This window comes from Aedes albopictus, chromosome 3 (genome assembly GCF_035046485.1).
Source record: "Aedes albopictus strain Foshan chromosome 3, AalbF5, whole genome shotgun sequence".
Classification (NCBI taxonomy): Eukaryota; Metazoa; Arthropoda; class Insecta; order Diptera; family Culicidae; genus Aedes; species Aedes albopictus.
In genome coordinates this window covers 443331760-443345959 of record NC_085138.1, presented here as the reverse complement: position 1 = coordinate 443345959, position 14200 = coordinate 443331760, and the positions used below count along the sequence as shown (strand labels likewise).

Genomic DNA, 14200 nt, shown 5'->3' with positions numbered 1-14200 from the left:
AAAAAACATTTTTGGAAAACTTTTCAAAGCAAGTATGTGGAAAGTTTTCTCAAGGAATGTATGATATTAAAGAGTTTCGACACGAGACAAGGGGCGACATTGGTCCTTCCAATCGGCATTTTTTTTATTACCCCAATATTGACCGGATTCGGGTTTGATGCAGCCCATCTAAGAAATAATGCCCGCCTGATTAAGATAAATGATTTTTGAAGTCGACTACATACATATTTTTAATTAATTTAGCAAATGTAGGAATCGTAAGTGTCATGCCCTGTCTCGCGTCACGTTCCGTGAATGACACATATTCTTTAGAGAAACTTCCATTGATTTGCTCGGTAATTCCTCTTTTATTTCCTGGGATTGTTTTCTTTTGGAATATTCCTGGATCACCCTGAAACTCCTTCAAAAGCACGATTAGGTTACGTGAGAAAAAAAAACCGGCAGTCATGCTAACAGTTTTGCTAGTCTTCAACAATTATTGAATTATGGGTGCATAATGAAATTGTGATAATTTTTTTGAATGAAATAATAATGAAAATATTGTTTTGAACAATGTCAAAGTGTAATGGACTTTTATATTTGTGGTCAGTTTATGTGTAATCAGAGTTATAAAATTCCCATTAAAAAACATTCAATATCGCTTCACACATGTATACGTATATACATCATACGTTTCCATTGAGCGATAATTTCCTAAATTAGGCTGATACAAATTTAATTTTGACTTTTTGTCTCCCCCCCCCCCCTTCAAAAATTTTTGGCTGGATTTTGCATTTTGAGGGGGCAGACAAAAAAATATTTATCAAAATATCGGGTTTTGCTAAAAATTCTTTAACAAATCCGATGAGTTTTTAATATTTTTCAGATTAAATGCTTTATTATTTTTATCCCCCCCCTCGTCCAGCCAAAGAGTGGTGGGACAAAAAGTGAAATATTTGTAACGGCCTTAGATAAATAATAAAATTTTCAGAAACTGTTCAACATTTGTGTAGTGCTCAACAATTGGCGAATCACCCTAATCCCTGGAGAATTACTTGAAAATTTCTGGAGGAAATAGAATAATTTATGAAGATATTCCTTAAAAACTAATTAATGATTCTCTGGTGTTTTCGACGGAAATATTTTCTTAATAGAAAACCAAGCTGTGGGAGATTTTTGAATGAACCTTTGGCGATGAGTTTCCAGAAAAAAATCTTCAGGTAACTTTCTTAAAAAAAATCCGTGAAAGAATTTCTCAAGGAACTCATAAGCGGTTTCTGACCGGGTCGTTGGGAGATTTATGTAGGAATTCATAGGATTTTTTGCTGAAGAAAGCCTGGATGCAATTTTGGAAGGCACACAAGGAAGATTTTCTGAAGGAATCTAGTACCTTTTCCTGGAGAAACCTCAAAAGGAATCTTTGAAAGAATCCTAAGATGAACCTGTACCGATTTTTTTATTTTTATTATTAGAATACCGTCTTCGAATGAGTAAAATGAGTTTTGTAACTTCTAATTCCGCCCAATTAAGACAGAATTAAAAGGTACAAAACTTATAACACTCATTCCTAAAATGAATTTCCAAAAGAATTTCTAGATTTTTTTTTTTCTAAAACAAACTTTTCACAGATTTCTTTGCAAATTCCTGGAGAATAATCTTATGAGGGGCTGTTCATAAACCACGTAGACTTTTTGGGGGGAGGGGGGAGTCTGGCTAAAATCTACGCTCCATACAAATTTCAAATTTTTTGTATGGACAAAAGTCTACGAGGGGGGAGGGGGGGTCTGAGATGGCCAAATTTTGGTCTACGTGGTTTATGAACGGCCCCTGAATTACCTAGGTAAATTCCTGAAAGAAACTTTGTAGGATTTCGTTAAAGAATCTCTGAAGAATTTGTTTCAAAAATCCTTGGAAGATATTTTGGAGGAATATTCAAAGAAATCTTTGGAAGGTTTTCTAGAGGCATTTCTGGAATTTCTGGAGGAAATTTGATAAGATTTTTCAGAAACCATATCTGAAGGACTTTCTGGGGGAAACAGTTTAAAAAAATACAGAATTTACTAAAATTCAAATATCTTGCGTTGTAGCCAACCAATTTTAATAAAGAAAAAGCTGCATATAATTGGATTAAATTCAAGATATTGGTGAAAAAGTGGGACAAAATTCTCAAATTTTAACAAATTTTTCGAAAAATAATGAAGTTTTGTATGTAAGCAATATTTTTAGTGTACATTCTCATTTGAAATACAGTACAGTTACAGTACACAGTAAAAATATCAGCTCAATCGGAACATTGATTACAGAAAACGAAATGTATGAAATGAGCAATTTTACTTAAAAATAGAACAGAAATCGATTTCAAATAGGCCTTGTATAGGAAGTCAAAGAAAATTCCACTCTACTGTGTTTTTTTTTTCTTTTATCTTTTCGAGTTCAGAACATAATTCTACACTAAAACTGATCATCAGATTACCAAGTTCAAAAATGCCGTAAACATTTTGCTGTTGGTAGCACTAGACTAACGAAATCTTCATGAAAAGGTTTTAGAGATATTCTAGAAGAGAATTATTAGAGGATTTTTTTTTTAAGCCTGCCGAATGTTACCAAAAAACTTTAAAGGAATTTGAATTGATTTTAAATTTTCGAAAACAATTGCTCAGGAAGTTATTTAACCTGATGAAGATTTTCTGAAAAGAATTTCCGAAGAGTTATCTAAAGACATCCATGGGGTAGTTTTGGAAGGAGTCTATTTATGAACATGTTTTTGAAAGAACTCCTGATGAAACTTCATGTAGAATCTCTTGTGAAATTTCTGAAGGAATCGCTGGAACAATTTTCGGAAAGAAATCATTGACGAGTTTCCTTATTCTGAAAGATTTTCTAATAAAATCGCTGAAATTTCTAAAGAAATATTAGGGCGAATCTTTGAAACAATCTGCAGAAGATTATTTAATTAAATCTTTGAAAGAATTTCTAAACACGCAGAACAAAAAAAGACTGCCATTTTTTATGGAAGCGTATGAGTATCAGTGTGTTATTTGGAGTAACATCGATGACAACACTTCTTGTCATGTATTCAAGCGATTTCAAATCTTTCAACATTATTTTATAAGTGTTTCCATCGTCGTCAAAAGTGTCGTCAACATACGGTTTCTTGAAGTATTCATTTCTTTGCTTTTTTTAACCAAAAATATGACGAAAACAACCCAAAAATTTGAAATATTTGTTTTGTATGCAATTCAAACTGCTGTGGCAGATTTTCCAAGGAATTTTAATGAAATTTCGATACAAATGTATAATGGTTTAAATTTGCACATGGTCAAAAACTGTGTTTATGGTTGATTTCATTCCTTAGCCGGGGCCTGTGGCGCACCTTCGTTTCATACGAAGATGGTCATGGGATTGATTCCCAGCTCTGGCACTTTCGTCAGTAGCTCTTCCCCCCCGAAAGCAGCTGATACTGACCCTCTCTAAGCCCATGGCTCTAACGGGCCCAGATACTTGGACTTCGGCAAACGGCAACCTATAATAGATCCTCAATCGGAATGGAATAAGGAACAACCAATATCCAGAAATCAATATCCGCATGCTTATCATTCTACCTTGTTTATAATCAGGAATATTTTGGGCACTTTTTGCTGTAACGCTATTAACCAATTTACTTGAAATTTTGTACACGGGTAGATATACGTACCTTAACGCATTCAAAAAATTGTATCCATTAGTTTAAAATTGGCCACGCTAAAGCAGAAAAGTACCCAAAATAGGACTCCTGCCGATATGGTTCCACTTCCTTATTAGATGGAACGATCAAGAAAAAATATCATCCTATGCAAAAGTGTAAAAGCAAAAATCCAAAATAGAGTATTTTAAATCGCATGGTCCAAAATAGAGTATTTTAAATCGAAAGGTCTTAAAATACGATGCCACTTCACTTATTTCTGACTCAGCGTGCAACTGTACAAAACAAAGTAAATTCTGCATATCAAAGTGATGCCATGTATCGTGTTTATGCAAACTATTTTGAAGGAATGCGCTAAAGCCTAAATACGCCCAGTACTTTACTTGGTTCTAATTATCTCAAAGCACATTTGGAATCGTCCATAAATTCCGTCACGCAAAAAATGGCCCCTATTTATACCAGTCACAACCTCCCCCCCCCCTTCTTCCCTATGTCAAACAAATTTGGTATGGGTTGTCACACTTTGATGAACCCTCAATCTCTCCTCAAAGTGTGACGTAATGTATGGACGTTCCCATATTTGAACAGTGAAGGCAATTATAACTTTCATTAAGGAACTTTTTTAGATTTGTAACATCTAGAGCATGGGTATATGACACACATTCGTTTTACTACTTGATTGCCCAGCAATAAACCAACAGAGCTTCCCCTGAACTTCAAAGTGCTCGTGTTGACATGCAATATCGAGTTGTGGTCATCGTAGGATTCCACAAGCTCAAATTGAAAGATTAAGCCTAACCAGGTGTGATGGAAAAATCAAACCAAGCTTGCACTGTAACCAAAACGGACAACGCATAAACCCCATTCCAGTCGGAGATTACCGCGTGCCCACCGGAGCACAAATTTGCCAGCCTCAACGTAAACTAATCAACTGTATCGAGTGCCACCGACCATCCCAAGAGTCAGAGCATGGATGGAATTCATCCCCACATACATAAACCCTACATATGTAGCATACGTACAGAGTATATCGATGACGGCATCGGTCGAGTGGTTGCCGTGCTTGTTGGATGCAACACACGTGTAAACGCCAGCGTCGGACCTCTGCATCACGGTATTGACGATCAGCGAGCTTCCATTCACAATGTTGACCGCGTTTCGCCACCAGCTAAACTCCGGTTCCGGGTAGGCCCGTGAGGAGCACACGGTTCGCGGGGGAATTCGGCCCTCCTCCACCGAAATGTTCGGACTCGACAGGGATGTGTTCTCCGGCGGATCTACAAAACAGATAGAAATGGAGGAGCCTTCTTAGTCTCGCCGGACCATCCATCAAAGCAGGCTGTGATTAATTACATTCCACACCGAAGTACGTCGTGCTGCGAACTCCAGGGCCTGCTGAGTTATTTGATGAGACGCATGAATAGTTGGAGCTATCACGAATACGGTCCAGCATGCCGTCCGGCCAGGCAGACATGTTGAAATGCTGAAATTAGACAACCATTGATTAACAACTCTAATCAACAACGGAGTGGAGAAAAAGGTGCATTCTTACCAGCACGGAGTAAGCACTCTCGAAATCTCCCGTGGCCGGTTCTGCAGGCAGATAGGTACTTGTGATGTAATACCTCTCATCGGAGTCCTCGATTCCTACGCCGTCCTTGAACCAGGAAATGGCACATGACGGAACACACTCCACCCGGCAAGCCAGCGAGATGTTTGAAGTGGAATAAAGAGCTCCGGTGTACGGATGCAGTTTTTGTACAAAAGCCGGCGGGGCATGCACCTCCAAGTGCACCACCGCAGCATTGCCTTCGCCACCTTCATTGTATGCGAAGCACGTGAATGTCGTCCTCGAGTCCAACCCCACGGGATCCACTGTCCATGATGGCGTTACCACGTCCTTGGCCGGCTTATCTCCCCGCAGCCAGCGGAAACGAGTGGCAGGTGGATTACCTCGGTCCTCAACCGAGCAATTGAATGTAACGCTTCGCCTCTTGATGCCAATGTATGGGAAATGCGTTATTGTTGCATTGCCTGGCTCGTAGTAGATATCAAGCGAATTCTCCTCGCTTATGTCTCCCCATCCTCCCAGATTGAAACCTTGGCAGGAATAGTTACCAATAAACTCTCGTCCAACGTTCTGCAGCAACATCTTGGTCGGATCCACCTCGCACAGATTCTCGTCACCCAAGCTGTTCCCATCGCCATCGTCGTCACATTCCGGCAGCTCTTTTAGGAACTCACCGTCCAAAAACCATCGCACCTTGGTCAGCAGGAGCGGGTTGCCGTCGACGATGTTGCACAGAAGGGTGATGTTGGCTTGGTCGTTTTCTATGACTGGCGTTTCCGGATCCATGTTGAGCACCACCGTTGGCTTATCTGTGAAAAGGGACACGGTCGTTAGTGCAAACTTTAATACGGTAATTGTTTTTGAATATGTCATAAAATCATATTCGATCGAAGTGAATGGCAGACGCTTTTGTCTGTCGGAAATTTATACAGAAACCATGACAGCTCGTTATGATACGCTCGCCGCCAGGAGGAACGCACATGACGAGGCCAAACATTCCGATACGATCAAAACGTTATTGCTTTGTGTGCGCTGCTCAGTGCTCATGCATAGGAATTTTAACATACAGAAATCGGTCTGGTTGATTGATTGAATCTGATACGGTTGAACAAACTTGCCGGCGGGATTAGAGCACAATTCACAAACTAAAACAGTATAGAAATGGTCAGTCCTGGTGGCAATTTCGACCGTTTTTTTTTATTTGGGGAAATATGAGATACAATCAATCAGACATATATTCTCACGCAGCAGGACAATCAATGAAAACGAATTGGTTAGCCGGCATTGATTGCGCATTTTCCGAGAACCTTTTGATAGGTTCGGAACGGATACCTCTGAATCTCAGATAGCAATTGTAATTTTATTGCTCCAAGGGACACACACACATTTGATAGAAAACGGGTGAACATAAATTCACATTAAAATCGGGCCCAGTTTTAATGCCTTCTTTATTTATTTATAAAAATCGATCCTAGTTTGACCCATGCTCTCACTTTTTGGTTAAGGTTCTTCTCACTTTTATGGATGTTTTTACTGCAAGAAGTTCTTTTGGAAGTGTTTTGAACTCCTCAGCTAAGACCCAACGATAAATATTTGGGTCGGGTGATGCAACCATAATCGTTTGAATGCCACGTTGATAGCCCTATCTATACTAAGAAAATACTGGGAAAGAAAAGCCCAACGGGCATCCTGTTCCAGTGGTAAGAGTCCACTAGTCAGGTGACTCCTATTTCATGATGTTATGCGGCGACATGCTTCCAGTATCTTGGAATGAACGGGTGGAGGAGGTGTTTGGGAGTCTAATAACCTCATCACCAAAACAGCCTGTGGAGTACAAGGACGCGCCCTTCACAGTATGTTGCCTTTGCTGCCCAAATTGCTCCGAGGGAGTAGAACTTGTGTTTCTCCGAGAGAATCATCTGCTGCTCCTTAGGCTCAAGCTTGAGGCTAAATAAGGGTGAGATTATGAATCGCATTATGCGATTCACACAGTGTCTTCTGTGCATCCACGCCTTTGGCGTTTTTCAAACAAAACCGATCTGATTTTTTGCTGCTGTTATTTGTTGTGCTGTGATTGCAAAAAGTTTAACTTTGCCTAGTATGGGTAGTGGCTACCGTTAGTATAGCTCAGATCAATCTTCAGCATAAAAAAACAGCAACGATCAACTTTTGCAGACTTATGCAAAATGGCCATAGTCCAAGAACTTCACTTTCGTAAGGGGAATTTCTATCTAGGAAACCTTATGAACCCGGTGTTTACTACTTTCAGTAAAAATGAAATGGCAAAATCGCATGTCGTGCCTCGAGACTGTGTGCTTGTCAACAACGCAATCGTTGCTGCACTCTTCTCTGAACGTCTGAACTAATCGCCAGAGATGAATGAGCTATCACAATCGATGATATGTTGGAAATCTCAACCGGAAATACGTCTACTGTTCGATGTATTTACCGCATGATGAACCGTCTCCTAAGCATGCTTTCTAACAAGCCATCGCACACTGCACTTCAAAAGGTCTTCAGCTAATTGTTGGCAGTGATGTTAATGCTCACCTTATCATCTGGAGCAGCTAAGACATCAATTTGAGAGGCTGCAGTTTGATGGAATACTTAAGTATTTAGTACATATTTTGGATTACTTAACATAGGCAAATGCCCAACCTTCATGGTATCTACCAGAGAGTAAGTGTTAGACTTGGTGGAACTACGTTCTGACAAATCTCAGTAAACAATGAAGAAATAATTAGAACAGACGACGTTCGACTGGATCGGAGGATTTCAGGTCGGCTCGCAAGGCTTACAGGAGAGCTATCCGACTGAAAAAACCTTTGTACAAATGTTTCCAGTTTTAGTGAAATCAGTCAGTTCCAAGTGAACGAACTTCGTTAGCCAAAAGGCGATTTCACTTCCTCTGATAAGGAAGTTCTGGAATGCTTATTCAGCATACACTTTGGTTAGGTTCTGAGATTTGCTGTGATTTTGACAACATCCTTTATCGATATCTAAAACAGTTTCCAATTCACCAAATGCTCAAAAAACCGACGTCTCTTCTTGACATTGCGTCAAGCAGCCATCCACAATTTGAGTGAATATTCCTCCAGGAGCTCCTGGCAAGATTTCTCTAAGGAATTCTTGCTGAAATTTCACAAGCATTTCCAGATGGTACTTCTGCAGATATTGCTCTAAGAAGTCTTCCAGTAATTTCGGAACGAAAGTCAGCAGGAATTGCTTGAGGGATCTCAGCAAAACTAATAGGAGGAATCGCACCACGAATTCCTGCAACAATTCCAACGAAATTTCTGCAACAATCTCAACAGATATTATCAAAAGGATTGCCTATTAGAAACCAAATTCCTGGAGGAATCCCTTATGGATCTCTGAAGGAATCCCTGGAAAAAAAAAACAATTTATTTATGCCTTAGTTTGTTAAAGCGGCGCACTAAAATTTCTTAAGAAAATCTCCCAGCAATTATTCCAAGAATTTCTCCAAAGTTTAGGGGTGTCCTTTAGAAATTCTGAATGGTTTTACCAACTCTTTCAGAAGTAATTGTTGGAATTTATTCAGCGGCTCCTTCATGTGTTACTCCAAGTATTCAAGGATTTCCTCAGACATTTTATTTTAGAAATTCCTCTATTTTTAATCTCTTTTTTCAGGGATTTTTTACCATAGGCAGGTTCATTCCGGTTTTTCCTTTAAAACAAAATTTGAAGAGATTCTTCTGGAGGTTCCCCTGGGGATTTCTCAAGAAACTCCTCCAGGTTTTCCTTCGGGTATTGTCTGGAATACATTCAGACCATTGTTCAGGATTTCTTTAAGAAAATTTTCCGGTAATGATTTTCTGAAGGACGATTAAATCAGAAATGTCTGCAGAAACTATTTCAGAACCCATTCCTTGGCATTTCTCAAACATTTTTTAAAATAAATACTTCTATGAATGGCAACATTCTCTCCAGTTCTACCATTTATTGTTATCGAGGTTCCTTGAAACATATTTCTTTCAGAGCTTTTTTTTTCCAGAAATTCTTGAAAAAGTTCCTCCAGATTTTTTGTTTCTGCTGGATTTACTAATTTACTAATTTACTGAAATTTTTCTTATAATTCTCTGAGAACTCCTCCAGGAATCCCTCTTAAAATTTACTTCCAGAGTTACTCCAGAAGCTTCTCATGATTTTTTTTCGCAGAATTAAGAAATTTTTTTAGGTATTCTTCCAGGTATTCCTCCAGAAATAACATCATAAACTACATCCGGAACTTTTGTCCCAGAATCGTTGTAGAAAATTATATAGAATTTATTGTAAGAATCTCCAAAGATAACATCAGAGGCGTTTTGTCAGACCATCCTCCAGGAATTTTCTTAAAAATTCCTTAAGGTTTTTGTCTAGGTCCTAGAGTAATTTCCAAATGGTTTTCCAAACAAATCCGTAGACGAATTTCTGAAGTAATTCCTGGCGATGTTTCAGAAGGTTCCCATTAAAAATTTACTTAAAAGAATTCATGTATACATTTTTGAGGGAATATCTGAAGGAAGCCCTGAAGAAATTTTCTAAAGAATCCCTGGAAGTATTTCCGAAGAAACTTATGGAGGCTTGGATGGAGGAGTTTCTGGAAAAAAATTGGCAGATTTGAAAACCGAATTGCTGGAGTATTTTTTGAAGGAATCCATGGAGCAATTTTGCAAGGCGGTTAGCGGTGCCAACCGTTTAGGCGTATTGTAAGCCACGGAGTATAGGTTTGATTAACACTCCAGTCGGAGAAAACTATTTGTCAATCGAAAAATTCTTCATTAGGTCACTGCATGTCGTATCCATTATCCGTTGTCTAGTATAACACTAGTCGACAAAATTGAAACTTTTTTCGCGCACTTTGACCATTTGTTCCATTTCTAATGGAATTTGGCCCGCTGAATCCGAATCTGACTTCAGAATTCCTGTAACACGTACAGTTTTTGAGAAAAATAGGGTTTTATTCACAAAGTTTCATATTTTTAAAGAAAATCTAATATTGTCTTTAAAATTTTTAATTTTTCATCAACCAATATTCATATTCAATAGATTTTGATCCACTGAGTCAGAATCTGACCTTATAATTTTAGTAACACGTAAATTTTTTGACAAAAATTGGGTTTTATTCACAAATTCCATATTTTCATAGAAAATAGACTATTGTATTTATAATTTTATTTTTTTATCTGCCCATCTTTACCAAAATTTATATTCAATAGATTTTCATATTCTGATTTGCAATCTGACCTAAGAATTTCTGTAACACGTAAAAATTTTCACAAAATTTCATATTTTCACAGAAAATAAACTACTGTCTTTAAAATTTTCATTTTTTTTATCTGCTCATATCAACCAATATTTGTGTTTAATAGATTTTCATATACTGATTCGGAATCTGACCTATGAATTTCTGTAACACGTAATTTTTTTTAGAAAAATAGGGTTTTATTCACAAATTTCAGATTTTCATATAAAATAAAATATTGTTTTTATATCTTTCAATTCTCCACCTGCTCACCATAACCAATATTTTTATTTAATAGATTTTGATCCACTGATTCAGAAACTGGCCTAAGAATTTCTGTATCACATACAATTTTTGAGAAAGTATTTTCATATTTTCAGAGAGAATTTAATATTGCCTTTATAATTTCAAATTTTTCATCTGATCATTATAACCAATATTCATATTCAATAGATTTTGATCCACTGAGTCAGAATCTGACCTAATAGTTTTAGTAACACGTATTTTTTTGAGAAAAATTGGGTTTTAATCACAAATTCCATATTTTCATAGAAAATAGACTATTGTATTTATAATTTTATTATTTTATCTGCCCATGTTTACCAATATTTATATTAAATAAATTTTCATATTCTGATTTGGAATCTGACCTAAAACTTTCTGTAACACGTAAAATTTTTGAGAAAAATAGAATTTTAAATACAAAATTTCATATTTTCATAGAAAATAAACTGTTGTCTTTATAATTTTAATTTTTTCTATCTGCTTATCTCAACCAACATTTGTATTTAATATATTTTCATATACTGGTTCGGAGTTTGACCTAAGAATTTCTGTAATACGTAAAATTTTTGAGAATAATAGGGTTTTATTCACAAATTTCATAGTTTCATATAAAATAAAATATTGTTTTTATAATTTTCAATTTTCCACCTGCTCATCATAACCAATTTTTTTTATTCAAAAGATTTTGATCTACTGATTCAGAATCTGGCCTAAGAATTTCTGTAACAGGTAAAATCTGTAGAAAAGAGTTTTAATAGAATTGTAGCGCAGGTTAATTAGGTTGTTACCCAGAAATGTAAGTTGATCTTTTTTTTTTGTATATGCTATTGAATTAACCGAAATGTGTTTGCAACTTTGAAGCTGCCCAGTTTGGCAACTACCAAGACTGTGTTTTCCTTTTAATTACGCCAACAATTATTTTTTCTCAAAAATTGTACGTGTTACAGAAATGCTTGGGTCAGATTTCGAATCAGTATATGTAAATCCATTAAACATATAAATATTTGTCAAGATGAGCAGATAAAATAAATTATAAAGACAATAATTTTTCATGAAAATATGAAATTTTGTGAATAGAATATTTTTCTCAAAAAATTTTCGTGTTACAGAAATTCTTAGGTCAGATTACGAATAAGTGAAATAGAATTTTTTAAATATAAAATATGAATTAAGATGAGTAGATAAAAACTTTAAAATTATAAAGACAATATTTTATTTTCTTTGAAAATATGAAATTTTGTGAATAAAACCCCATTTTTCTCAAAAATGCACATGTTACAGAGATTCTTAGGTTAGTTACCAAATCGGTGGATGAATATCTAATAAATATAAATATTGGCTAAAATGAGGAGATAAAAAAAATTAAAATTATCAAGACAATAGTTTATTTTCTTCGAAAATATGAAATTTTGTAAATGAAATAAAAAAAAATACGTTTAAAAGAAATTCTTAGGTCAGATTCTGAATCAGTGAATCAAAATCTATTAAGTTTGAATATTGTTTATGATGAGCAGATAAAGAAATTATAAATATTAAGACAATATTTTGTTTTCTATGAAAATATGAATTTTATGAATAAAACCCTGTTTTTTTCTCAAAAACTGTACGTGTTACAGCAATTCCGAAGTCAGATTCGGAATCAGCGGGCCAAAATCCTTCGGAAATGGATCAAGTGGTCAAAGTGCGTGATATACTGTCGACCAGTGTAATTTATGTTCAGTCTCTGGCTGAGGACGATGAGTAGTGTTTTTTTTAAAGAGTTCTTTAAGGAATCCATGGACAAATTCGAAGAGGAATATCATAAGGAATTTCTGAAGGAATCTCCTAAAAAATTTGTCAAGGAATCCCTGGAAGAGTTTTTAAAGGAGCTTCAGAAAAATAATGGAAGATTTTCTAAAGAAATGTTTGGAGAAATGTCTGGAGGAATTCAAAACTCTTCATTAACTGAAGGAATCGCTGAAAACATTTCCGGAGGAATCCGTGGATGATTTCCTGAAAGACTTCTTGTACGGATTTCTGAAACAAACAAGGAGGTATTTCTTAAGGAGATGTTCTTAAAGAACTCTCACAAGGACTTGGAAGAGTACCTGTAAAGAACCCCTGGGTGGTTTCTGGGTGGAATCCGTGAAGCAATTTGCCGATTTTACAAAGAAAACATTAAAACAACTTCTGGGGTGATTTCTAGAAGATGTTCACGGATAGCGTTTCAGATGAATTACAAAGAATTTCTGAAGAGATTCATGGAAAAGTTTCTGAAGGATTTCTGAAATAATCTTATGTGAAATTTTGAAAGAACTAAAGAAAACTTCCGAATATAAAGATTTTAGGAAAAAGATAAAAAGAAAACAAGATAGCCGACTGGTATTATCGGTAGCGTTCTATTCATTAATAGCCAAAACGCCAAAGTGGAATGAAATGACTCAAATTTTAAAATCATTCCTGAATGTGATTTGATCATTATTACATATAGGTGAATGGTTTTCAAGATATATTTGCACAAAACATCTTTCTCAAGGCCAGATGATCCAACTTACGGAAAATCTTCGAATTCCCTTTGAAAAGTAACAACTTCTTTTTGCCTTTCTCGTACACTAAGTGCACTGGAAAGGCTATATGTTCACTCCAAAAATGACTTTTTGATAGGAGGCCCGGAGAGTCGAGTCACATATACCAATCAACTCAGCTCGACGAATTGAGGTGATGTCTGTGTGTGTGTATGTATGTGTGTATGTGTGTGTGTATGTGTGTATGTATGTGGACAAGAAAACTCACGTCACTTTTTTGAACTAAATCTCATCCGATTTTAACGACCGATGGTTCATTCGACGGGGAATCTGGTTCCATTGTTTCCTATTGAAAATGGTTCGGATCGGTTCAGCCGTTCCGGAGTTATGGCCATTTTTGTGTTCCGGACCGGATCCCCAGGCAGGGGCCAGATATGAAAATGCAGCAAACCCATGCATGCGACACATCAAACCGCGGCTTTTTCGCTAACCTTATGAACGGTTAGCAAGAAAATAGGCTCAGAACATATTTGAAACTACCGGTAGTGTTCCGGAACCGGTTCCGGGTGTCCCCCCGTAAGTGGCCAAACTTAGGAGTGAACCAAACCTATGCTTGCGACATATCAAATCGCGGCTTTTTCGATAGCCTGATGAACAGTAAGAAAGAATACATTCTCAGACTATATCGGAACCGGTAGTATTCCGGAACAGGTTCCAGATATCTCGCTGGAGGTGGCCAAGTATAAAAGTTAACCAAACCCATACATGCGCCATATCAAATAGTGGCTTTTTTGACATCCTGATGAAAGGTAAGCAGGAAAATATTCTCAGACCATATTTGAACCGGTTGTGTTCCGGAACCGGTTCCGGGTGTCCCGCCGGAAGTGGCTAAATATAAAATTGAACTAAAACCATGCATGCGACATATCAAACCG

General features: G+C 36.7%; 1 protein-coding gene across 13 annotated transcripts in view; it reads right to left on the bottom strand.

The window, feature by feature from the left end:
* The window catches only part of LOC109425937 (hemicentin-1), a 365357-nt gene that overhangs the window by 31369 nt on the left and 319788 nt on the right, over positions 1-14200 (bottom strand). For all 13 annotated transcript variants that reach the window (XM_062856649.1, XM_062856650.1, XM_062856648.1 and 10 more), the window contains exons 10-12: positions 5214-6040; positions 5015-5144; positions 4684-4938 (exon numbers count right to left, since the gene is read on the bottom strand). In XM_062856649.1, coding sequence (XP_062712633.1) covers positions 4684-4938; positions 5015-5144; positions 5214-6040 — 1212 coding nt within the window. The remainder of the gene's footprint in view (positions 1-4683; positions 4939-5014; positions 5145-5213; positions 6041-14200) is intronic.